Here is a 27,130-nt window from a genome sequence, read left to right as displayed (position 1 = left end):
TGGAACTTCCTGACCAACTGCCTCAGATCGACCACACCAGACAAGACGTAGACTGTGCCAAGGGGCGCCTGAAACAATCCAGTGAGGTTTAAGGTGCTGGCAGCACGGAAAGCATACATGAAGCGCCACAACCAAGTGGCTGGAATAATATACAGAAACGTGTGTGCAGAATATGAACTGGAAACCCCAAAGTCAAAATTGGAAACACCTCTGATGGTGGTAGAGATTGAGAGCATAAAGATCGTGTGGGCGAACCAACCAGACATTGTAGTGGTAGATAAAGAACAGAGGAAAGCCGTTGTGGTGGATGTGGCAGTACCAAGAAATGGCGACATCAGGAAAAACGAACACGAGAAACTGGAGAAAGAGGAACTCGGGGAAGAACTGGAGAAAGCTTGGAAGGTGACAGTGGTTCCCATGGTATTCGGAGCACTTGGGGCAGTAACCCCTGAACTGGAGGAATAGACCTTGGGCGAAGCACCACCTCTGGAGGGTGGAGAGTTTCATTAAAATAGTATACTTTTATCTAACACACACATTGCAAGTTACTAATGACATAAAATGCCTAATCTGTTTACTTTTATTGTACAAAAGGTTGTGTTTTTTTCTAAAAATGTGATTGTGGTCTGCTTGTCAAAGTGTCTGATCGGCATATGCAAGTGGTGGTACCCACTTGTGCTGTTGGCAGCAGCACAACAATCACAGGCTCATTTCTACCTGTATGTGGGTCGGGGTATAAATGGCTGATCTGCAGTCCTCTAGAGTCAGTGGTGGCTTTCCTCTCAGAGCTCTGTGGTGCAGAGAAAACCCCTCTCATCCTTCCGTCTGTAGCTGCCTCAGCATTTCCTTCGTAAAGGTGAGTGAGCTTACTCTGCTTCGTTGTGATTGTCAGATAACAAAGTGCAGCTGCAGTGCTGCGTGGCCTCATAACCAGAGATATGAAGGTATCTTGAAGTCCTCAAGAGCACACTGTTCAGATGGAACGTGATTGCTCTACAAATGTCTGCTGGAGTTGTAACCACAAAGAGGGCATGCTCCGATCAACACACAGGGCGTGTTTTAGAAGCAATCTGCACATTTAAGCAGTTTAAATAATAACAGAATTTGAACCAAAAAGTACTTGAAGGACTGCCTTGAATGTATTGTTTGGGTTTGAGCTCTTGTGCTACTTAGGGTGTATTCAGACAAGTTTCCCACGATAAATCTGAAACAAATTTTCATCTGAATGCACCCAAGCGGATCCTGGTGAGCGTTTGGAATGACTGTGTGCCCTGGGACAGACTGGCGACCTGTCCAAGGTGTAGCCCGACTTCGCCACAACAGTAGCCGGGACAGGCTCCGGCAACCAGTGACCCTGAAAGGGATAAACCGGATTTAGAAAAAAAGGATGGAAGCGTGGTGTTATGGTAGTAAAGTGGCATATAATCAGTCTATTGTTGTTATCTTTTCCATTTTCATGACTGGGCTTTTAAGATTACATTTTCTTTGTATTTTGTTCAATAAATTTCTCCCAAAAGTCCAACTTAAACTCCAGAGTGACTTATGTGATTTATTTCTTCTTTCTTATGAATTTTTTTGGCTGCTGCGACTTCTATTCCAGAAGGACCAATATTTAAAAGAGTTGCTTTAAAAATGCCAAGTATTTTGGAGTTTGCAGCATCAATAGATTTACTATTGTATAGATATGATACAAGTAATAATGACAAGGTTTAGAAAATCCTCATTAGTACTAGCCTAATGGTTTACTTTACTTTTTATATTTTGGTTAATGATCACTGTATTTAACTAAGCAAATGTAATTTAAGTGACGTTTTTGTTTTGTTTTATTTTCTGTCTTTTTAATCAATGCATTTCATCATTTCTGTGATGAGTTTGATAGATATGTTTACATTTTTTATTGCTTTGAGTACAATGCTTGAAATCAATAAATCAAAAAGTATATATATTTTTTAACTTAATCATTAAAAACTATTCACTTTTAGTTTTACTAGTTTGGCCTTCTCAGCCAAAGGGATGAGAAGGTCCTCAATGTCTCATGTGGTCTTGATGAAGTTTCTGGTTACAAATGTGTTACACTCTAACCAACAACCTCATCACTACTGTAGCACTGATTACAGCTTTCGGAAAACTACCAACGTTGCATAAAGCCAGAGGAGGACATTTCCTGTTCAGACTTTACAAAATACGACCAAAAAGTGGATGAATTCACAACAAATTCAGAGTTAGCCAAAAATTATGTTACTTATCAATGTCTCATTGAAAACTTGTCTTAAAAAAGAAAACCAGACCATTTAATAAACAAACACATTGGAGTTTGAAAACAGTCTCAGAAATCTAAAAAAGCCACTTGCATTGTCACACAGCTGGTTGGATAATCATTGCAAGTGTGGAAAACTTCCAGAATTGGGGACAAAATAGAAGAGAAATTTGTAAGTTTCTTGTGTGCCATCAAATTCTAACATGACCACAGAGAAAGACCCAATAGCGCAAACAGATCCAATCATGAAAAAAAGAATATATTAACTCAGAAAACAAAGAAAATGAAAGTTTTTGGTTAAACCTAAACTCCAAAATAACCTCACATTTTAAAACATTCATGTTGTGTTGTTGCACTTCCTGTTTATGTTTATGTTCAATCTTGTATTAACTCAAATAAGGGTTAACAGTTTTTAGTTAGAGTCTTAACTGAATGAAAACGAAAACTTTAATGGAAAGTTTCATGAGGCATAAAAACGGGAAACTTTCACTTTGCTGCAGCCCTTCAAACACTTTGTTCTCAGAAGCACATTTTGAGTTTCTGTACAATTCATGTTTGTGGTTTATGCGTTTTGTTTTTGCTGCACATTCAAGTCTCTGCATCCGTTTTCACACATTAGGTTGCCACTGTTGTCTTGCGAAATTTTCCATCCTTGACTTACCCCCTCCCCCATCAAAAACGGACCTGTTCAAAAAGAAATGTTGAAAAAGAATGAACCAGATTTGGTAGTCAAGATGCTCTAAATGGGAATGCCATCAAACAGCAATACAACAGGATCTGAGGAGCTCTGACTTGTCAAAGAGGCAGTAATAGAAAGGAGAGATGTACTCCTGTTGCTGTAATAGAAAAATAGGAAACATAGACTTTACAGGATGTGGGGTTTGTTCAGAATGTGCGTAAAAATCATTGCATACAATCAAGTCCTCATTTCTGCAAGTTCTTAACCCCATAATCATTTGTATCATATTTGATACACACATTTCTAGAACTCTTATCTCAAAACTTGCCTTAACCATTGCGCTATCTTAGATGACCCCACCCTTCCATTGACGTGTTCTCCCTACCATGACAAAGGTGGATAAAGGTGGAAAGATTTCATGTAATCCATGGACACCAGTGAAGATCACAAATCATTGAAGAAAAAAGGTTCAGAGGACTGTCTAGTGGGTCTAGATGACCCAACTCCCAATGTTAAAGTGCCTAGGATGGCACAAGGGTTAAAAACCCATTGTATTTTACTTTGTCCATGTTTGGCAGTTGAAGGACTTTTCCTGCTCACTTAAAGTTGGAGGTTCCATGAAATCACAAAAACGCTTTTGGCGGGAAAAGTTTTGCTAATTTTCTAAACTTTACAGTAAGAGTAACTTATCTATTGTTATTCATTTGAATGGATTCTTGTTGCACTGGAAGAATGCTAAATTTGTTGATAATTAAGTCTTTCTAATACAGTTACACCCTGTTGAAATCGTGCTGATTCAACCCTTTTCAACAAGAAATCCAGTACGCACAAATGCATGACAGGCATCAAAATCACAATGAAACAACAAAAGTTAATGACAGTTATAGTGAGAAGTCCAGTCTAAACAGACGTGTTTTCATCTTGAATTTCCCTGATATCTGGGGCGAGGGAATTCCAAAAGTGCTCCCCCCGGTACTGAGGTGGGAAAGAGGAACAAACTGAGGGAGGATGCCGATCAGAAAGAGCAATCAGCAAGCTACTGATAAATGGGTGTTATGGAGCGGGTTGAGCTGTTGGAGCTTATTTGGGGGGGGGGCTGAAGCAAAGACAGTTGTAATGTTACACGTCGAACCCAAAGAAATACACAGCTGTACTATATCAAAGTTCTTCATGACTGTGCTCTCAAAATTCATCCAAAATCATCCAACAAAATGTGGTTAAATCTGGATTTCACAAATCAGTGTGATATCGTGGGATGGAGGCTACACATCAGTCCAACAAGTTACATTGTTCTCGTCACTACTAATAATGCAAACTCCACCACTGTCTCGCAAACAGAAGCAACAATTGGTGAAAGAAGCAAAAACAGTTTAAATTTCATTAAATACTTTTTCTTTATTGTGACTTGACATTGGCAAACATAATCACTGTCCCAGGCACTTCAATACACTAAGGGTAATTAACTGACGGTTGATCAACCTGAACCTGGTGAGACTGACAAGGAAAACAGAACATGACAAAAGAAAACAAAGAAACACGACAAAAATCCAAGTGCAGGATTCTCACCAGTCCACATGTGGAGGATTTACAACCATCTTTCCATTGAAAGTTGATCCTGCTCATCCAAAGATGTCTGCAGGATCTTACTGGAACAGTTGCACTTGATCTCTGATTTACAATCACATAGTAACTATAGGACGTTGTTGATTGGACTTTGATTGACATTGAGCGATATTGAACAAATCATTTATATTTTCATCCAATTATTGATGTCCCAAAATACCTACTTTTTGGGTTTCTCATTTTGTTTTGTTTTTATAACATTTGATTTTGTTTTTTAAAATTTATTTTTTTCCTGCTTATTAGGCTTGGTTTTCTAAAATATATTTCTAAAAATGTGTATATATATATATATATATGTAAATTTTGTTGTTGCTTTTTTATTTGTTGTTATGGTCTTTCAAAAATTGTTTGCGTCAAGTCTCATGTTGATGTGATTTCCACTTCAGGGCCACCGTAATTATGTATTTTAGTTATGCATTTTGACTATTTAAATTTAACTTAACCTGTTTTATATAGGTATAAAAAGTGAATGTTTGATGGTGAAACGTGAACATGAAAGTAAAATAACAAAGAAAGTCTTCTTGTGAAATGAAATGGTTTTTTTATGGAGTAAATGGAGTATTGTTGTTCAATTTTGATGAGCTGCAAAACCTGAGGTCAAATCTTCAAGAACCACAAGTTTGTCAACTCACACTGTTCCTTGCAACTTAAACGTATTCATCGCCAATATAACATGCATTTGTGTTTTTTGTTTTTCAGCCATGAACTTAAGTTTGACGATATCAAAACTCCTAGTTTTTCTGTGGACGACATGGACGCGTGCAGAGATCCCACAGAGTGAGCTTAACCACATTTATTTATCTTTATCAATCAGATTTATGATGAGTTTACATAGAGTGCGTATTTATCAAGGAGTATAAATGTCCTCTTGTGCACAAATTAATAATAATAATAATAATAATGGATTGGATTTATCTGCGCTTTTCAAGACACCCAAAGCGTTTACATTGTGTCCATTATTCATTCACTCCTCATTCATACTTGGTGATGGTAAGCTACGGTTGTAGCCACAGCTGCCCTGGGGCAGACTGACAGAGGCGTGGCTGCCAGTTCGCGCCTACGGCCCCTCTGACCATCACCGGGATCATACATGCACATTCACACACCAGTGGAGCCACGCTGGAGGCAAGGAGGGTGAAGTGTCTTGTGGGAGCGGGAATCGAACCGCCAACCCTTTGATCATTGGACGACCCGCTCAACTGCCTGAGCCACTGTCACAAATTAAGAACTGCATGGGTCGTTTTAGGCCAGTATATAACTTTCTAACCACGTTTAAATCATTTCTAAACGATTAAGATAAAAACTTGATCAAAATAACTGCAGAACATAGACTTAATAAAAAGAATTACTCCTCCATGCCATTATTTTAAAATGTTCAATTATTTAGATGTCTTAACAAACCAGTAAAATGAAAGTTTTACTTTTAACATTGACATAGACAAGCTATTAGTTTTGACTTTCTGGCTTCAGCTGCTTTTAAAACTACTACGGATTGGAGATCAGAATATGAGAGTGTTCAGTTTCTGACAGTTTGAGCGTAAACAGACTTCGGATTAAAGTGACCGGAGGTCCATAATGAGTCATTCCAGGTTTGGTTCAGCGGTTCGTCGTTCATTCATCCTGTGTGCGTTACAGATAACTGCACCAACTACAAGCTGCAGTTTGAGCGGGTTTTCTCTGTTCCTGGAGATGTGGCCATGCTGAACAGCACCCTGGTGTCTCCGAACGTGTTCGACTACACAACTGTGCCGTACAACATCACATGGTACAACTTGAAAACAGGAGAAGAGATGAGCAACCTGACCTACAAAGTCTTAGTTCTGAAGGAGACCTTGTGGTTTCTTAACGTAACACTGGAGGACGACGGGGAATATGTGACCATCCTGAGGTAAGAGTGCCGAGTCTAACACGTAACCTGCAGCCTCTCAGACAAGGTTGGCAGGGGAAAATGGATTTTATTTTCAAAGACCAGCTTTGTGCCGCTATTCTGAGTAAAATTGCTGTAGTTATTGTAAAACTGCTTGATTGTTCCATGCTTATATTACTGATTTAAAATTTGGGGAACCATGTAAAACATACTTAAGTTGAAATGTTATTTTGCACAAAGATGCCATAAGAATGATATACTTACAGAGATCCATCTAATCTATTATTCAGTTCATTAAAAAATGTTAACATTTCAAGATGTAGTTGATGAAAATATTTTAAATTTCATGTACAAAGCACTTCAGAATTGTCTGCCACACAGTATGAAGAGAAAATGTAAGCACTCATAGTTTAGAAGGATGTGAGATTTTCTCATTGCCAAACCTCAGAAGAAAAACAAACTAAGGAGGTCAGAATATGGAACAGTCTAAAACAATCAATTAAAGAAACCAAATTACAAATCACTTATTATTTTGAATAGAATGTTTTTAAGTGAACCACAAGCAGACCTATACACTATATTACAAATATGCATATGTTTAGTTAAAGTCCTTTGTTGTTAATAATTACTTTACTCCTTTATTTGCGTTCTTCTCCGTGTATAAAAGGGGCAGCAAAATAAGTTTTGCTTTTCCCTTTCACCCTTTCACTTCCTTAGTAAAATAACTTATGTAAGATCATTGGTTTTTTGTTGCTTTGTGGAAATGAAAATAAATACAGGAAACTAAAAATTATTTTCATGCTCAGAACTCCTTCTCGGTGCTACATGCAGTCCGCTAAGCTGGTGGTGGAAAAGCGTGTTTCTGGAGAATGTGGAAAGCCGCTGAAAGCTGAGCAGGAGCTTGATGCTGGAGTGGCGGGCACACTGAACTGTCCCCTCATGGATTATATTAAAAAACTGAAAGGCTACAACATTTCTTCTACAATCACATGGTTCAAGGTCAGTAAACCCCCAAAAAAATCCAACTTTTTTGTGTACTTTATCTCTCATTTAGTCACCTTTTTGTTTGCCCTTAAAATGGCATCATGGTCTGTCAATCAATAAACGTTCAGCCAGAAAAAAACATATTTTGGTAGCTAAAATCTGACAAATAATAAAAAGATTTATCCAACCAAAAGAGACAACGATAGTGTATTTTTTTAGCCCTGCAAACATGATAACTAACATCTGAAAGTTAAAAACGGTATTCAAATGTATTTATTAGTGTTCATTTCAACCACAGTGATGAAGCAAAACTTATTTTCTTACTTGACAACTGGATCTGGTAAAAATCTGTTTTCCCCTAGTTAATTTCTTAATTTAATTAGTTAATTTATTTGAGATTATTCATATTCAGAAATAATATCCATGCAATACTGATTAATCACATTGTTAGACTATTATCTGTCTTAATAACTGTCTTGTACTCAAAAGTGAACATCCTTAAAAATGTTTGGGTATAAACGAAGCCATACGTCTAATCATATTTAGAATAAACCAAATCATGTCAATGTAAGTAATAGAGGACAATAATATTTAAAGAAAATAAAACAAATTGTTGATCTTTTTCGACTGTAGGACTGTGACCGCATATCTGATGAAACAGAGAAGTACAAATACAGGGGCAGGACCAAACTGAACATTGATGAGGTGGATTCCAACCACAGTGGCCTTTACACCTGCACCCTCAGGTTCACTCTGGGTGGCGTTGTTGGATCCGTGTCGGAGACCATTCATGCAACAGTCAAAGGTTTGTACATTTTAATGAAACAGGTAAAAAATGCTTTCAGTGGGTTTTAGTCTTTCAAGATAATATGATAATATATTACCTTTGGCACACTAAAGAACACCTTTTTAATCCATTTTAGTTCTTTTCCTGAGTTATTTTCATAGCTGGAAGTAAAACGGCTCAATCTCTGGTTTTTAGAGGAATACTGAGAAATGCATGAACGGATCAAAATGCAGCTTTTGGGTTTCTTTATGTGAGTAATGAACATTATAATACACAAAAATGTTTTTGCACAGTAAAGGCCCTTTGAAAACAGCAAAGAATGCACAGATTGGAAAAGCAAAGCTTCTAGGGTTCCCAAAAACATGTCAAAAAAAATATTTTAATACCTGATTTGTTTCACACAGATAAGCCCCTGTTAGATTTGTTTGAAAACAAATCTTTGCTAGTCCTGGTAGGACAGGTGAGCTGCAAAAAGATTAAAATCTTCAACATAGAGACACAAAAAGTTACAATAATGTTTGAGTGTGGTACTTTCACTGCTACCCTGCAAAAACTGAATCTTAAGACTCTTGTTTAAAAACAATGTCTTTAAAAATGATCTTATCAAGAAAGTTTTTCAAAGTTTTCAATAGCAAAATAATTGTACAGCATGTTTTCGTGACTCGAATTTCTTTATTAAAATAAGAACTCTTTTGGTAAGACTTTGTTTTGCTTATTTGAAGGAAAATTTTGACTAATCTGTAGGGGGGGGGCTGTTTGTGCTGTGTGCAAAAAAACTGAACATAAAAAGGAAAAATTGCATCAGCAGTACATGTATTCAAGGATCTTTAAAATGTCCAAACATTCAAACCAAAGCAGGTAACGTAAATGTTTTAAAACGTTTCTTTTAAATGTGCAAATACTGAATGCACATTTGATATTTATTGGATCTTTATTCATCTAAATGTTGTGTTTATTGTTGTCTTACCCAAACCAGATGAGGAGTATTCTGTTCCTCATATAATTGAACCAGCCAATGAAACCATCAAAGCACAGAAGGGTGAGAAGTCACGTTGACTGTATGACTTTTTGATTCCGACTACCTTTTTGTCTCTTTGTCCTCTCTGATAAAATAATATTGAAAAAATAGCTCCAGACTTTGGAGATTGTCTTCGGAGTAAATGAAAGTTCTCATTTCAGATTGCACTTTTTTATGGAAACATTGGTTTTCTTCATGACATTTTTCAAATATCGACTTTTAGGGTCTCTGCTTTGGCTGTTTGATGTTGAGTCTGAGGGATTTTCTATTTATTTACAGTTTGCCATTTTTTCATTCAGGGTCCAGTTTCACCAAGAAGTGCCTGGCGTTTGTGCCTAAAACCGGACAATCGGTAGATCCTATTTGGTATGTCCGAGACTTCAAAGCCAGCAACAAAACTTCAGAACGGATCTATGTGTCAGAGAAAAGGTCGGCGCATTCCTCCTGCCTTTTAACTTTTCTGTTTACCTGTTTTGATAAACTAACTGTTTGAGGGGTAGTTCCAGGAGGTGTGATGCCCCTGCAGGGTTGTTGGTTGAAAGGCTGCTGATTTTCTCGGAACTGAGGGAAGACGATTTCAACCTCAACTACACGTGTCTGGTGCAGAGCTCCAGAGTCCAACCCCCGGCGTATTTTACTTTGATTCCAGCCGGTACGTGGGACATTTTGTTCTTGTTTACTTGCTTCTTGTGTTTGTGGAGTCACATTTTCTGACACTATCGCCGGGGATGACTTGGGCTCAGAATGGCAGATCATTGCAAATATGAATATTTAGGGTCTAGAGAAGTGGTCCCCAACCTTTTTGTCACCGCGGACCGGTACAACGCAAGACACGTTTACCGTGGAGCAGGGGTGGAATTTTCTCTTTAGTAATAATAATAACAATTAAAGCTACAAGTAGCATTTAGCGGGCCCGAGCACGTGCGACCGCATGGCACGAGCGACCGCCCCGTGAGCAACGCCCTGCTCGAGCCATTCTCGTCGTTTTTTCTTGTCCATTCTGGAGCTCCAAGCTATTGTTAATACGACAGCAGCCTGGGGGGGGGGGGGGGGGGGGGGGGGGGCTGTAATCTGTTGCCTTAAGGGACAAAGACTTTTGCATATAGCATGAAAAAAATTCACGCAATGATGATTATTGCTATCACTGTCCCTAAGGATGAGAACAATAGAACTCATTCAATTTCCACTACAATGTCTAGATGAGTGTCAGCTATGTCTGATAACTTGGCCAATTAGCTGGACCGGGATCTTGCAAAGTGCAGGTGGTTAACGTCCAGTGTGATGAGTCTGTGGACGGCAACAGTACAGCATAGCTTTTGGTTTCCACAAGAGAAGAACTCCTGACACATCTGCCCTAACAGACAACTACAAGAGGAGTTGAAATGTATAACACGGTGAAGGAGTTTTTGTGCAGAAAAAGGTACAATTAGAAAAGCTGGTAGCAGTGACTGCAGATGGGACTCCTGCTATGATCAATAGACAAACAGGTTTCATCACTCACTGTAAAGCTGACCCAGACTTTCCAAAATGTCTGCATTACTGCTGCGTCATTCACCAGCAGGCCTTATGTGCAGAAGTGATTGGCTCTGGACATATAATGACTCTTATTCTGAAAATCGTAAACAACCTCAGCTGCAAAGCAAAACAGCACAGGATTTTTAAGGTGCTATTGGAGGAGATGTCTGTTGAATATGGTGAATATGAACATTGTGAATCTGAACTTGCATTCTTGACTGACATTACTGGAAAACTAAACCACTTGATCTGCGAGCTGCAAGACAATGGCAAAACTATTTTTTTTTGACCAGCCTGCCTGAGCCAGTGTTTTTCTTGTGGGGATCTTTTCTGCCAGGGCTTGTCAGCTTGGTCAGTGGATGTTGCTGCAGTTGTCTACCTTGCTGGGACAGCTGGAGTTAAACACAGCAGCTCACGGCTCTGAAGTGGACCCCGTTGCTGTCCCAGTCTGGATGGGCACTGTGGCGATGTTCCAATGGCCAGGCTGGCTCCTGGTATAAAGAGATTCCCAAATACCATTTCCTAACCGCAGAGCCAAGGATGTGTTTACATGTTTAGGTCAAAAATGTGATGGACAGCTTCATGTTGTCTAAACATGCCACCCTGTTATTAATCCAGTTGATATGGTTCTCCATCTGTGTCTAGGTGATAGAAAAGCATTTTTTTTTATATTTAGAGCTCTAAGCAAACAAACAGTTGCCTATATAAAAGAGCTTTTACAATTGTGCACTTTTAGCAGGTCTCTGAGTTCATGTGACCAATGTATGGTGGATTTTCACAGACCTTGTTTAAAACTGAAGGTGAGAGAGACTTAGAGAAATGGCTTCATTGTTCTGGAGTTCTTTGTTTCATCCACAGAAGAGTAGAATTGGTGATTGATTTTGAAAAGCTGCTGAAAAAAGTATCTTTTTCAAATTGCAATTTCTAACTTGGGTTTTACATTTTGTGTTCCATTTTTTGTGCTTTAATTGGGAAGCATTTGTTATTTGTTTGGTGTTTTTAAGGTTCTGCAAATATACACATCATTTTTTAGAGACATTTGTTATCAGTTGTGTTTGTTGATTTGTAGTTTAATTTCATTGGATGTATAGATGTCGTGTGGGGGGGAGGCTCGAGAGCAGGTAGGACCCAGGCGCAGAGACGGGAGGCAAACGGGTTCAGGGCAAGTGGGTTTATTTAACTAACAAAAAGCGCTGCAGAGCAGGATGACAAAACTAAAAACAAAAACTTACTGTGGCATGGCAAGGGACATGGACGCCAGACAAGAAGACGTGATCAACATGAGCAGAAGTTAATGGACCAGCACAGGAGGAAGGCAGAGACAAGACAGCCACTCATCCTCCCCGCTTACAGCACTTGCTGTTGGCGGGAGATGAGTCAGACCCAGGCCACTCATCCTCCCCGCTGACAGCACATGCTGTTGGTGCTGTGACCTCTGACCCTACAGTCACCACAATGCAAACGCACACCCTCCACGGCAGTGTTTAACCGGAGAAAAGCTCCTCTTTCCTGCCAAGGAGATACAGACAGGGCAGACAAGACACAGGTGAACACGATTAGGGCAGATGGGGACCAAAGGAAGTAAAACTCAAGAAACATGACAAGACAGGAAACCTTTCAAAATAAAACAGGAAACAGAACCAAACAAGACAGAACAAGAACTAAAGCGAAAAAAAAGACAACAAACTGAAACCATGACAATAGAAAGGAAAAGAAGTTCAAACATTGATTATAAAAAAGGATATAAGAGATAAAAAAAAAGAAAAAGGAAAAGAAAAAAGATAAAATATTGATTTAATTGCATTTTGAATGAATAAAAAACAATGATTAATAGAATTAGAATCAGAATCAGAATCAGGAATCAGAAAAAGTTTTATTGCCAGGTTCAGTAGAGCGCACTTTACAAAACGAGGAATTTGACTTGGTGTATAGTGCAATTAAGAATAAGTTAAAAATTAAGTTAACAACAACAACACACTATATACAGTAGAGTAAGGTGAATTAAAGTGGGAGCACAGATGGGCTGGGATGGTGGGGCCTGTAAGTGGCACCGACAGTCCTTTGGTGGGCGGGGGGTGGAGGGGGGATCACCTGGGGGAGTTGGGGTTCTGTTCAGCAGGCTGGCTGCAGTGGGGAAGAAGCTGTTCTTGTGGCGCGAGGTCCTGGTCCTGATGGACCGGAGCCTCTTGCCAGAAGGGAGGGGCCGAAAGAGATTATGTCCTGGATGAGAGGGGTTGGCTACAATCCTGGCTGCCCGCCTCCAGGTCCTGGAGATGTGCAGCTCCTGGAGAAACGGGAGGTGGCAGCCGATCACCTTCTCTGCTGAGTGGATGACGCGTTGCAGCTTGGCCTTGTCTCTGGCCGTGGCCGCAGCGAACCAGACTGTGATGGAGGACGTGAGGGTGGATTCGATGATGGCGGTGTAAAAGTCTACCAGCATCTTTTCAGGGAGGTGAAACTTCTTCAGCTGCCTCAGGAAGTACATCCTCTGCTGGACCTTCTTAGTGATGGAGCTGATGTTCTGCTCCCACTTGAGGTCCTGGCTGATGATGGTTCCCAGGAAGCAGAAGGACTCCACAGAGGTCACCGGGGAGTCACAGAGGATGACAGGGGGGAGGGGGGCTGGGGCCTTCCTGAAGTCCACTGTCATCTCCACTGTCTTCAGAGCATTAAGCTCCAGGTTGTTAGCGCTGCACTATGACACCAGCCTGGCTATTTAACTCCTGTAGGCCGACTCATCTCCGTCAGAGATGAGGCCGATGAGTGTGGTGTCGTCAGCAAACTTCAGGAGTTTGACAGACAGGTGACCAGCTGTGCAGCTGTTTGTGTACAGGGAGAGTAACAGGGGTGAAAGGACACAGCCCTGGGGGGATCCGGTGCTTGTGGTCCGAGTATCTGAGACGAGCTTCCCCAGCCTCACATACTGCTGTCTGTCCGTCAGGAAGTCTGTGATCCACCTGCAGGTGGAGTCAGGCACATTCATCTTGGAGAGTTTTTAATACTAAAGATGTATGAAAGACATACCGAAAAAATATGTCTTTCAGTGTTTAACTGGCTGTCTTTGGATTATGCATGCCTGAGTAATGGCCATTCTTACTTCTCATCTCTCTGTTCACTGCTTGCTAATTTACATAGCAGGGGTCCCAGCAGGAGGGGGCGGGGTTGTAACACGACTCCTTCAGCAGAGCGAGGCTGAGAGAGGCTTTGACATGTAAGATGTTAGATGTTAGAATGCCAGATGTTAGAATGACCAGTTCATTTTATATCTATGAAAATATTCAGGTAGCTATGGGACATGTTTAGCTATAGGTCTGTGAAAATTGGTGTCAATTGTTGAAACATAAGTTACCATAAAAAAATGTTTGTTTGGAGTCTAGACAGATTTAACACAGGTTTTTGGATGAAAAAGGATTTTTTATAAATCATCTGTTACACTTTTAAGTCTGAAAAAAATATGGAAGGCAGCAAACACAGATCCCTACCGTTTTTAATTTTTTTGTGCTGATATTTGAAAGATAAGTTATGCAAAAAAATAGGTGTTTGCAGTTTTGCCTAAAAAGACGTTTTCGGACCTTTTTGGATGAAATGTTGTCTAAAAGTTCACCTGTAACTTCAATCATTCTGAATTTTTTTAGGAAGCAGTAGCACATAAATGCCTATGAAAGTTGAATTCTTGGTGCTGATAACCTAAACAGAATTTATGCTAAAAATCTTTGTTCAGTCCAAAATTTCATTAAAAAAATCAAGTGATGAAGTTTCTCGTAGACCCTATAGTGTTACATATCAAAGCTGGAGGTTATTAAAGGCATCTAATTCTGAAATCTCAGCTTCCTGAGACAAACGGCTGATTTATAATAAATTTCTATTATTTGGGTGCACATAATCGACCACTTCCTGTTACGCAGGCACCGTCAGGTGTACACCCATGAAACTTTACATGATGAGAGAAGACCCTTCTGAGTATCTCCAGTTTTAATTTCATGCACATCGGACAAAGCAAAGAGAAAATACAGGGCAGAATGTGCCCCATGCAATAACTAGGTGGCGCTATAGAGCTCGTCCAAGATTGTCATATCCATGGGTTCAGAATAGAAGCTTCATCATATCCATTGAATTTCAGTGAGATTGGACAAGGAATGTGCACGTGAGAGCAACTTTTGTGTGCATAGCGAGATGCCCAACTTTGCCGCTCTGTCACGACCACACCCCCGCATTGAAAGTTATGGTTTTTTGTCAGAGTAAACTTCAATGGCTTTTCAACAGGTGGACGTCATTTTCAGGTGTGTCGGCTCATCCTACTCGGAGTAGTGATGCTCCAAGTAAAACATGTCATTTCCTCTTGCCAGCAGGTGGCACTACACTTTTTCCAGATTTTTTCACTGCAGATGTGTTCAGAGTCAGACTACAATCATGCACATCAATTTTGGATCAGATTGGATTATGCATGGCTGAGTAATGGCCATTTTTCTTTTCATGGCGCGTTTTCGAAACGACCTCCAATTTTGACGCGCCGCCATGGTCACAAACATCCATAAAAACTTAAAAGCTTTGCAATTTAACATCGGACATGTGTCTAGTTTACAAAACCAAAGTTTGGAGTCATTACTCTCAAATCTCTAGGAGGAGTTCGTTCTAGAGCGAGGCCTGCAAATGTCCAAAATGAAGCAAAAATGACATATTGACCTCAATATATCAGACTTCCTGTGCGAGTGACAGGTGGGTCCTTTCAGACTTTTTTGTAAGTCTCCATCTGAAGAACATGCCCTGTAAAAATCAAGCTTGTACGTTAAAGCGTATGCGGGGCGTCGGGACAAAAGTCACTGTAGGTGGCGCTATCGAGCCGTTTTTGTGCGCCCATGCCAATCTCCTATAAAATACGAAATTTTTCGCGACTCCTGATGTGTGTGCCAAATTTGGTGAGTTTTGGGGTATGTTAAAGGCCTCAAAAAGGCGACTCTTCCGGTAGAATAATAATAATAATTAAAGCTACAAGTAGCATTTAGCGGGCCCGAGCACGTGCGACCGCCTGGCATGAGCGACCGCCCCGTGAGCAAAGCCCTGCTCGAGCCATTCTCGTCGTTCTTTCTTGTCCATTCTGGAGCTCCAAGCTAATGTTAATATGAAAGCAGCCTGTGGGGGGTGGGGGGGGACTGTAATCTGTTGCCTTAAGGGACAAAGACTTTTGCATATAGCATGAACGAATGAGTGAATCAGCAACGCCCTGCTCGAGCCGTTTTGTGTCGTTCTTCCTTCTGCATTCTGGAGCTGCAAGCTACATTTAACATGACAGCAGCCTGTCGGCGGAAGGTGGGGGTGGGGGGGGACTGTAATCTGTTTCGTTTAAGGACTGATATTTTTTCATATATTGTGAAAAAAAAATTCAAACAAAGCTTTGTTTAGTCCTGCTCATTTTCTCATCCAGAAGGCCTTTTCAGATTAAAAAGTTGTCAATCAAGCAATGATGATAATCACTAACACTGTACCTAAAGATGTGAAAAATAGAAGTGATCTAATTTCCACTACAATGTCTATACAAGTGTCAGCTATGTTTGATAACTTGGCCGATCAGGTGGACCGGGATCTTGCAAAGCGCATGTGTTTTTGCATCCAGTTTGAAGATTCTCTAGACAGCAACAGTGCAGCGCAGCTGTGTGTTTGTTTGTTTTTTTGTTTTTCTTTACATCAAGAGAAGAACTCTTGACAGAACTGCCCTTACAAACAAATATAGGAGGAGTTGAAATGTATAACACGGTAAAGAAGTTTTTGTGCAGAAAAAGATACCATTAGAAAAGCTGGTAGCAGTGACTTCAGACGGGACTCCTGCTATGATCAATAGACAAACAGGTTTCATCACTCACTGTAAAGCTGACCCAGACTTTCCAAAATGTCTGCATTACTGCTGCTTCATTCACCAGTAGGCCTTAAGTGTAAAAGTGATTGGCTCTGGACACTAAGTTGGAGATATGTAGGAGGCATCTCATTCTGAAATCTCAGCCTCGTGATACAAACGGCTGATTTTTTATGAATTTTTAATTATCCAACTGCAACGCAATCAACCACTTCCTGTTTGGCGGTGGCTTGCGCAGGCACCGTCAGGTGTACACCCATGAAACTTTAAACGATGAGAGAACACCCTTGTTAGTATCTTCTGTTATAATTTTATGAACATCGGACAAAGCACAGAAAAAATACAGGAATGTGCCCCATGCAATATTTAGGTGGCGCTATAGAGCTCGTCCAAAGTTGGCATATCCATGGGTTCAGAATGGAAGCTTTATCATATCCATTGAATTTCAGTGTGCACGTGAGAGCAACTTTTGTACATGGCAAGACGCCCAACTTCGCCGCTCTGTCACGACCACACCCCCGCTTTGAAAGTTATGGTTTTTTATCAGAGTAAACTTCAATGGTTTTTCAACAGGTGGACGTCATTTTGAGGTGTGTTTGCTCATCCTACTTGGAGCAGTGATGCTCCAAGTAAAACATGTAATTTCCTGTTGACAGCAGGTGGCGCTACACTTTTCCTGGATTCTTTCACTGAAGATGTGTTCAGAGTCAGACTGCAATCATGAACATCAATTTTAGATCATATTAGATTATGTATGGCTGAGTAATGGCCATTTTTCTTTTCATGGCGTGTTTTCGAAACGACCTCCAATTCTGACGTGCCGCCACGGTCACAAACAACCGTAAAAACTTAAAAGCTTCGCAATTTAACATCGAACATGTGTTTAGTTTACAAAACCAAAGTTTGGAGTCTTATTCATAAATCTCTAGGAGGAGTTCGTTCTAGAAGGAGGCCTGCAAATGACCAAAATGAAGCAAAAATGACATATTGACACCAATATAGCAGACTTCCTGTGCAACTGACAGCTTGGTCCCAAGGGACTTTTTTGTAGGTTTTCATCTGATGAACATATCCTGTAAATATCAAGCTTGTATGTTAAAGAACATGGCGGGGCTCGCTAAAACAAACATGGTAGGTGGTGCTATTGAGCCGTTTTTGTGCACTTATGCAAGTGCTGTATATATAAGTTGGAGATATGTAAGAGGCCTCTCATTCTGAAATCTCAGCCTAAAGAGACAAACGGCTGATTTTTTATGAATTTCTAATTATCTGACTGACACGCCATCAACGACTTCATGTTTGGCGGTGGCTTGCGCAGGCACCGTCAGGTGTACACCCATGAAACTTAAAACGATGAGAGAAAACCCTTCTGAGTATCTCCTGTTGTAATTTTATGAACATCGGACAAAGCACAGAGAAAATACAGGGCAGAATGTGCCCCATGCAATAACTAGGTGGCGCTATAGAGCTCGTCCAAAGTTTTCATATCCATGGGTTCAGAATGGAAGCTTTATCATATCCATTGAATTTCAGTGAGATCGGACAAGGAATGTGCACGTGAGAGCAACTTTTGTACATGGCGAGACGCCCAACTTTGCCGCTCTGTCACGACCACACCCCCGCATTGAAAGTTATGGTTTTTTGTCAGATTAAACTTCAATGGTTTTTCAACAGGTGGACGTCATTTTGAGGTGTGTTTGCTCATCCTACTTGGAGCAGTGATGCTCCAAGTCAAACATGTCATTTCCTTTTGCCAGCAGGTGGCGCTACACTTTTTCCGGATTCTTTCACTGCAGACGTGTTCAGAGTCAGACTACAATTATGAACATCAATTTTGGATCAGATTGGATTATGCATGGCTGAGTAATGGCCATTTTTCTTTTCATGGCGTGTTTTCGAAATGACATCCATTTTCGACCCGCCGCCACGGTTACAAACAACCGTAAAAACTTAAAAGCTTCGCAATTTAACATCGGACATGTGTTTAGTTTACAAAACCAAAGTTTAGAGTAATTATTCACAAAGCTCTAGGAGGAGTTCGTTCTAGAACGAGGCCTGCGAATGACCAAAATACACCAAAAATGACATATTGACACCAATATAGCAGACTTCCTGTGCAACTGACAGCTTGGTCCCAAGAGACTTTTTTGTAGGTTTTCATCTGATGAACATGTCCTGTAAAAATCAAGCTTGTATGTTAAAGAACATGGCGGGGCTCTCAAAAACAAACATGGTAGGTGGCGCTATTGAGCCGTTTTTGTTCACCCATACAAGTGCTGTATATCTAAGTTGGAGATATGTAAGAGGCATCTCATTCTGAAATCTCAGCCTTGTGATACAAACGGCTGATTTTTTATGAATTTTTAATTATCTGACTGCAACGCCATCAACCACTTCCTGTTTGGTGGTGGCTTGCGCAGGCACCGTCAGGTGTACACCCATGAAACTTTAGACGATGAGAGAAGACCCTTATGAGTATCTCCTGTTGTAATTTTATGATTGTCGGACAAAACACAGAGAAAACATAGGTCAGAATGTGACATAAAATGTATTTGTCAATATCTAGGTGGCGCTATGGAGCTCGTCCAAGATTGTCATATCCATTGGTTCAGAATGGAAGCCTCATCACCTCCATTGAATTTCAGTGAGATTGGACAAGGAATGTGCACGTGAGAGCAACTTTTGTGTGCATGGCGAGACGCCCAACTTCGCCGCTCTGTCACGACCACACCCCCGCATTGAAAGTTATGGCTTTTTATCAGAGCAAACTTCAATGGCTTTTCAACAGGTGGACATCATTTTGAGGTGTGTCGGCTCATCCTACTTGGAGCAGTGATGCTCCAAGTAAAACATGTCATTTCATGTTGCCAGCAGGTGGCGCTACACATGTTCTGGATTTTTCCACCTCTGATGTGTTCAGAGTTGGACTACAATCATGCATATCAATTTTGGATCAGATTGGATTTTGCATGGCTGAGTAATGGCCATTTTTCTTTTCATGGCGTGTTTTCAAAATGACCTCCATTTTCGACGCGCCGCCACGGTCACAAACAACCGTAAAAACTTAAAAGCTTCGCAATTTAACATCGGACATGTGTTTAGTTTACAAAACCAAAGTTTGGAGTCATTACTCCAAAATCTCTAGGAGGAGTTCGTTCTAGAGCGAGGCCTGCAAATGTCCAAAATGAAGCAAAAATGACATATTGACCTCAATATATCAGACTTCCTGTGCGAGTGACGGGTGGGTCCTTTCAGACTTTTTTGTAGGTCTCCATCTGAAGAACATGCCCTGTAAAAATCAAGCTTGTACGTTAAAGCGTATGCGGGGCGTCGGGACAAAAGTCACTGTAGGTGGCGCTATCGAGCCGTTTTTCTGCGCCCATGCCAATCTCCTATAAAATACAAAATTTTTCGCGACTCCTGATGTGTGTGCCAAATTTGGTGAGTTTTGGGGTATGTTAAAGGCCTCAAAAAGGCGACTCTTCCGGTAGAATAATAATAATAATAATAATAATAATAAACATTCGAATTACAATAGGGTCCTTGCACTCCGTGCTCGGGCCCTAATAATAATAAACATTCGAATTACAATAGGGTCCTTGCACTCCGTGCTCGGGCCCTAATAAACCTAACAGATACAATAGGGTCCTTGCACTCCGTGCTCGGGCCCTAATAAACCTAACAGATACAATAGGGTCCTTGCACTCCGTGCTCGGGCCCTAATAATAATAAACCTAACAGATACAATAGGGTCCTTGCACTCCGTGCTCGGGCCCTAATAATAATAATGAACGTAAATCCACTATGTAATCATGTGCAAATTTATTAGCGGTGTCCTCGTAACGTCACACCAACAACAGAACATCACATGAGCAACATAGTTTTTACCGCGACACACTCTGGTTGCTATGGTAAGTGTGACGGATGTAACAGAGAGAATCCGGTCACTTTTCAAAATAAAAAAAAATTTTTCAAAAAAAAAAAAAAAAAAACACAATAAAATCGAAATTATTTTTTCTTTCTGTGCGTCCGGGTGCCAAAATTTCCCGCGGCCCGGTGCAAAGTGTCCCGCGGCACGTTACCGGACTGCGGCCCGGTGGTTGGGGACCACTGGTCTAGAGGATGGCCCATACCCCAAACTGGTTCCCCCTTCACTTGTAGTGGTTTTGTGAAGTTTCAGACTGTTTTCTGTTACAAGGTCAACAAATTAATAAATAATCTATTAAATTTATTTATGTAACTTTATATTTTTGGCTGAACTGAGATTGACATTCAGTCACTTTACTCGGTACCACTTGCTAGTACCGGGTTGGAACTGCCGAAGGTTCAACTAAGCTAAACCAATCTGACCGTTGTCCTCTGACCTGTGGCATCAACAAGACATTTCTGCCCACAGAACTGCCGCTCACTGGATATTTTCTCTTCTTCAGACCATTCTCTGTAAACCCCAGAGATGGTTGTGGGTGAAAATCCCAGTAGATCAGCAGTTTCTGAAATACTCAGACCAGCCTGTGTGGAACCAACAACCATGTCAAAGTCACATCAATCACCATTCTTCCCCGTTCTGATGCTCGGTTTGAGCTGCAACAGATCGTCTTGATCATGTCTCCATGCCTAAATGCACTGATTTGCTGCCACATGATTGGCTGATTTGAAATTTGCATTAATGAGCAGTTGGACAGGTGTGCCTAAGTATCAGGTGAGTTCATCATCTGTATATCCCACATTTATTTCTCAAGCCTGAGACATATTGAATGCAAATGAATGCATATCTGCTTCAGCAGGACTTCAGCTCAAACTGAGCACAAGTTTCGTTAATCAAGCAGATTTGTGGGTTCACATAATATCATAAGGATTAAAAAACAAGTTTTGTTTTTTGGTTAAAAAATAACAACCTTGTTATAATGCATTTGATCACAGCACAAATCATTTTGGTATAAAATCCTACCCCAAAAACCCTGAAAAATAAAAGTAGAACTTAAATTTAGGTAACTGTGTTTAGTGCTCGTACCACAACTGAAGTTGATACCTTAAAAATAGAGACAACATGAACAAACAGAGAGCAAATGTTTGCAAACTCATGACAGAACCTCTTTAACTCTGGGCTGAAATGCCTTAATTTTGCCTTAATGCCCTACATTCCCTTCTACATTATTGAACTTCCATTTAAGGCATTGCTGCATGTAAGTGATGCTGTTAAAAGTTTTGCAGAAACATTATTGTAAATATTGTAAATAATGACTGATAAATACATAAATATCGTACCATACCAGATGGTATGCTCCGGGTTTTTTTTCTTTGATTCTTTGGGACAGCTGTGACATGTTGCAGAGGTTATGCTGCTGCAGAAAAGGCCCTAATCATTACTCCACTGCCACTATGCTTCACCATAGGTGTCACAGTCGTTGCATCTGCTCCAGAAAAGTCTAACAAATCCAAGCGAGACATGATCAAAGGCAATAGAGACAACAACAAAAAAGCCATCAGGTTGTTTTGACTTTTAGAATTTAGTAAAAAAATTAGAAACCGACAAATTTCTGAAAATGAAATTAGAGGTTTTAGCTTTCAGGAGTAATCAATTTAAGGCTGCAAACCTACGATTTTGCTTTGTTTTCAGTTTTCAAAAAGGTTTTTCCCCCCACCATTGCTGTATTACTTCATTCACATTTTGAGAGTTTTATTCAAATTCTACCTGAATTATTTCTTACAAACTTACAATTGACTTTCTTTTTTCATTTTTTTCTCTACAGAACCAGACGTAATCTTTCCAGTTGGATGTGTTTTTGGGAGTCTGATACTTTTGTTCATCATATGTGTCACGATCTACTACACTTTTAAGATCAGCATTGTCCTGTGGTTCAGAGAAACTTTCAGCATCTTTTACACAGATAAAGGTAAACCTTTGTAGCAGCAAGCTGTAAATAAATCCACACGTTCACACAACAATTCAGCGCTACATCTTTAGTATATACCACCTCAAACACTTGTGTGTTTAGGAATCTCTCGATCTTCCTCAAAAATGACCGCGTGTCACAACTGCAACCTAGCGGAAGAAGAAAAAACATTGGAAACCACCGTTGTGGTCACCTTTGGTGTTTGGTGAGATGTCATCAAGCCTCACTGTACCAACTGTTGGACAAAAGTTTGTAGCGTCACATCATCAGGAAGTTTAATTAAAACAAAAAGTAAAAAACAAAAGAAAATCCAGAGAAAGTCCAGATGTGAAACTCAAGGACAACAAATAGAAAACAAGGACATTTTAAATTTTGAATATTAAAGAGTAAAAGTTTCAAGAAAGTAATAAATAGTTGCACAAGAATTCTTAAAGAGAATTTTATAACACTTGATTAAAGACCTACTCCAGTAAAAATGATGTTTTTGGTGTTTTTAACATGTTCTTGTGGCATTCCTCTGATGCTGGAGGACACATATAAAGAAAATAAAAAAATGTAAATTGCATTTCTGAGTATTTATTCAAATCACTGTGAATCTGAAGAGGATGAACAAATGCTGTTGGAAAACGGTTGTAGATGCATCCACTTGCAGACGACGAAATCTGTGTGCATCTTTGTTTTCCATCTGGATCAAAACTGTACGGCTGGATGGCTCCAATATCGCCCGCCACTTTTGTTTCACTGGTAATGTTAGGTTGGGGGTGTGAGGGGCTAGTGGGAGAGAGTGTTAAAAAAAGAAGAAGAATATGATGGGGAATGAGGGCAGGCTTGCTCCGCACCAACAGTCCTTTGCTGTTTTAAAGAGCAGGCTGGATGGATCAAAAATAACAGACAACAGATTAGTGGATGACAGTTTCTTGAGAGCTTGGAGCTGGGCAGAGAGACAGGCAGGCAGAATAAAACAACTGTTTCTGGCGCCAAATCTTCCAAATGGCTGAGCTGGAGTCAGCAAGGGGACAATCTGGCACAGAGTGGAGGAACTGGGCTTTATACTGTTGTCCTGATGAGGGAAGTGACTTCCGCTGAGAAGGTAGTGGCGCAAGAGATACACACACACAGACAGAGGCAGGGATCCCAACGCATCCACAACTCAGAGGTGAAGTTCTTATGAACTACTGCCCCTCTGCAGAAACGATGTCCTAGAAAACACAGGCTTTTTGACTCGGGCTAAAAATGGCAGAATTGTAATAAAAAAATACCACTGGCAACACTGGAAATATATCAGAGATCAGGTGGAAGTGAGTCTTCAACTATTTTTTGTTATTTTTATTTTTTTTATTAACTTTTATGTATGGTGCTTGGTTTGGAAGCACAACGTTACACGGGGTTTTAGGAAAACTTTCAGCCAACATTAAAGAAACCTGAACAAAATCAAAAAATTATAAAAGAAAAATACATAAAACCACTGATAGCCTGTTTTCCCTCTTGGATGAAACTGCTGTTTCAGGTCTCGTCTCTGTCTGAACGCATGACTACCTGCACAATGCTTACTAAACTCTTGTGTTCTGCAGATTTGGATGGAAAGCTGTATGATGCCTATGTGGCGTATCCACAGCCACAGGCTGCTGGGTTCAGTGAGGAAATTGAGAAGTTCGCTCTACACACACTGCCTCAAGTGTTGGAGGATTCTTGGGGCTACAAAGTCTTCATTGAAGGTCGTGATGGGCTGCTTGGCCAGTGTAAGGACCCAACAGGATAATCTGCCTGTAGGAGCTTCAACTGACAGAACCTTAGCTCTGCCTGCTTTTTTCAACCGTTAAAAGTAGCCAGACGGGCTCACTAAAACTTGTTGAATATGTGGCATTTTTTATTCTTTAAGCTCATTAATAACTTTTTGCAAGTAAACTGTCTCTTCTGTGTTTGCTCCCTCAGCCATGGTGGACTCTGTGGAGGAGAACATCCAAGCCAGTCGCTGCTTCCTCCTGCTCTACTCCGCCTCCACCTTCATCTGCAAACAAGAAACCAACGGCACCTGCAGCAACCGCATCTGCAAAAGCAGAGACACAGTGAACAAGACCTCAAGCCAGGCCTGTGGGGACACAAGTGATAAAGTGTGCACAGACACCACGCAGCACTTTGAATGTGTGGCTGCGATGCACAGAGCACTGCTGGAAGGGTCCCTGAAGGTAACGCTGCAGAGTTTCACAGCACATGGAATGTTTGTTAAAAGGCAATAGATATGACGGTTAGGACTTTTGAAAGCAACTCAAAGCCTTATGTGGATTTTAAACAGGTGAAAACATAAAAAAGAAAAATAAACAACTTTTTTTTGGCAATTCCTTCTTACCCAAAAGCTCCGTTGTCAGTGGATTCCCGAACGTTGATGTTTTAATGCTAATGTAAAAACACTCCACAAATACTTATAATGAACACATTTTTACTCAGCTATATTTGCTTTCTAAACTATATTTTTGAGTTTGTCTATGAGAACAAATACAATTTTCAAGAAACTGCTGGTTGTTCTAAGAGTCAGTGCCTCCCATGCATGTAAAGTAAAAAAAGATGGGAAGGTGAAGCAGGATCATCATACAGTAAAAAAGCCTTAAATTCCACTGAGAGCTGATCTACTCTACTTTCTGTGTCCCTGACGTCTTTTGTTGGTTGCATTCCAAATTTAAAGTTAGTTTTTCCAACTTTTGATGATTTTGTAAAGACATGCAGCTAAAAGCGTTTGGTATTTCAGGGTAATTCACTTTTGTGTTAAATTTCTCTCTGCTTATAATATATAAATATAATTAATATGTATCATTTTATTACATTTTTCCTACCTTTTCATAGCCATTTTCTAAAAATGTAACCAATTATAACTTATTAATATAAAATATATATATAAATATATATATTTTTGGTTACATTTTTCCTTATTTTCACTTATACTGAAGCAGACAGAATTTTAACTAAATGAATCACACTAAAATAAATATATTATGATTTAAAATTGACCAAATTTGAACATTTCTACTCTAAGAAGCTCCTGTCTGCCATTTTTGTACACATTTTCACAAGATTTGGTTCTCATTTTAAATTAGTTGCTGTTGTATGTCAATCAACAGCTTGATATTTGAAAGGTGAACTTCACTCGTTTATACGTAGCACATGCTATCAAAATCTCTCAACTTTTATCATAGTCAGACACAGAAAGACTGTAAAAAATACCTGTAATGCACAAAATGTTGAATCCTGTCAAATATGATCTAAAAAGGCTTCAAAATACTGAACCCTTCAAATTAAGATTGGTATTCTCTTTTAAGAGGAAATAACATGTTTTTAAAACTTGTAATTGAAAGAAAAATCTGTTTTCCAGGTGGTTCTGGTTGAATTAGAGGAGATCTCCTCCGACCAGCTTGCTCTCCTCCCAAAGTCAGTGCAGCACCTGAGGAAGAAGCAGGGAGCTGTGTGTTTGTGGAAGACTGTGACGAAGAGCACAAGACGGAGGACGTGTTTGAGGACAGAGGAAGATGAAGAACGAGGGAGCAAGGACTCTCATTTGTCAGCATCTCTCTGCCCCTCCTCCAGGTTTTGGAAGGAAATGAGGTATCACATGCCAGTCAAGGGCAGGAGGCGGGAATCCAGGGAAAACTGCTCTGTTGGTGGAGGTCATGGAGACGTCCGGCACCCAAACCCCACGATTCTTAATGTTTATAACACCAAAACCAATTAACCAAGGAGCAAACAAAAAATAACGTGCTGACGTGAGACATTTGCAGATAACAGACAAACTGCATCTAAAAGGTGCCGCAAAAATAATACTTCCAAAGCTCTGCAAAGGCAAATTTACTGGAAATGTGTGTGTGGTTTTTGAATTTTGTCAATTTTTTTATTTATGATTATTCTTTTGATTTATAGCTAATTTATTGCATTCTTCTTCTGGGGGTTTTTCGCAGCCCTGATTCTCAATATGACAAAATAATTTGATTGGAGTCGTTGATAATTCATCTTTAAAGGAGCAACCTCAATAAGCACTGAGATCGATCTCTCTCTCTCTCTCTCTCTCTCTCTCTGCAAAAGGATTCAAAATGTTTCTTGCCTTCTTTTTAAATTGTAGTGGTAAAAAATGCCACATCAAATCCATTTTCATATTAAATTTAGTATGTATATGTTCTGAATTAGGAGTTTGTTTCTTTAAATTTACTGCTGCTATAATTTAAGCGAAAACAAATGAAAATATTATATCAAAAATCCAAATCTGTGAAAACATCAACTTATTTACTTATTTAAACAAATTTCAAGTGTGAAGGCTCAGCTTCCATCAGGCAGTGCTATTAGGTTCAATCTATTTTGTACTGAGGTCAGAACATTTCTGGACTTTTGACAATACAATACTTTTTAGTATATTTTTTCACAAATTGTTTTATGTTTGATCACTAAATAACGTTTTCTGTGTTGAATTGTGTGCCTTCGTGTGTGCATGCATCCTCTGGACCTGCATCCATGGTTTGTTCTTTTTGCAGAGCCAGGTTTCACTTTTTGTCAGAGCTGTGCAGTTGACCTCATTTACCTTTTAGTGGTTATTGTTTTCATTCCTCTTCAAAACCTGTGTAACCTCTTGAACATTAACCAGCTTCATTGAAATAAAGTGATGATACCTGGAGTGCAAA

General features: G+C 39.9%; 1 protein-coding gene across 1 annotated transcript; it reads left to right on the top strand.

The window, feature by feature from the left end:
• Window positions 1-755: 755 nt before the first annotated feature.
• LOC105356773 (interleukin-1 receptor type 1-like) lies at window positions 756-27,130 on the top strand. Its single transcript, XM_020713330.2, has 12 exons — window positions 756-856; window positions 5,259-5,336; window positions 6,195-6,447; window positions 7,233-7,425; window positions 8,044-8,215; window positions 9,174-9,236; window positions 9,515-9,644; window positions 9,716-9,867; window positions 22,329-22,472; window positions 24,044-24,211; window positions 24,405-24,658; window positions 25,837-27,130. The coding sequence occupies exons 2-12, from the start codon at window positions 5,261-5,263 to the stop codon at window positions 26,191-26,193; spliced, it is 1,962 nt and encodes a 653-aa protein (XP_020568989.1). The 5' UTR covers window positions 756-856; window positions 5,259-5,260; the 3' UTR covers window positions 26,194-27,130.

The sequence above is a fragment of the Oryzias latipes genome, chromosome 21, assembly GCF_002234675.1.
Source record: "Oryzias latipes chromosome 21, ASM223467v1".
Taxonomy (NCBI): domain Eukaryota; kingdom Metazoa; phylum Chordata; class Actinopteri; order Beloniformes; family Adrianichthyidae; genus Oryzias; species Oryzias latipes.
This window is presented reverse-complemented; position numbering and strand designations above follow the sequence as displayed.

What these genes read in the sequence shown, in the direction of transcription:
- LOC105356773 (XM_020713330.2), top strand. Translation starts at nt 5,261, where the DNA reads ATGAACTTAAGTTTGACGATATCAAAACTCCTAGTTTTTCTGTGGACG. An exon ending in CTACAATCACATGGTTCAAG is followed by an intron (nt 7,426 to 8,043) that starts GTCAGTAAACCC and finishes TTTCGACTGTAG; the next exon opens with GACTGTGACCGCATATCTGA. An exon ending in ATCTATGTGTCAGAGAAAAG is followed by an intron (nt 9,645 to 9,715) that starts GTCGGCGCATTC and finishes TTTGAGGGGTAG; the next exon opens with TTCCAGGAGGTGTGATGCCC.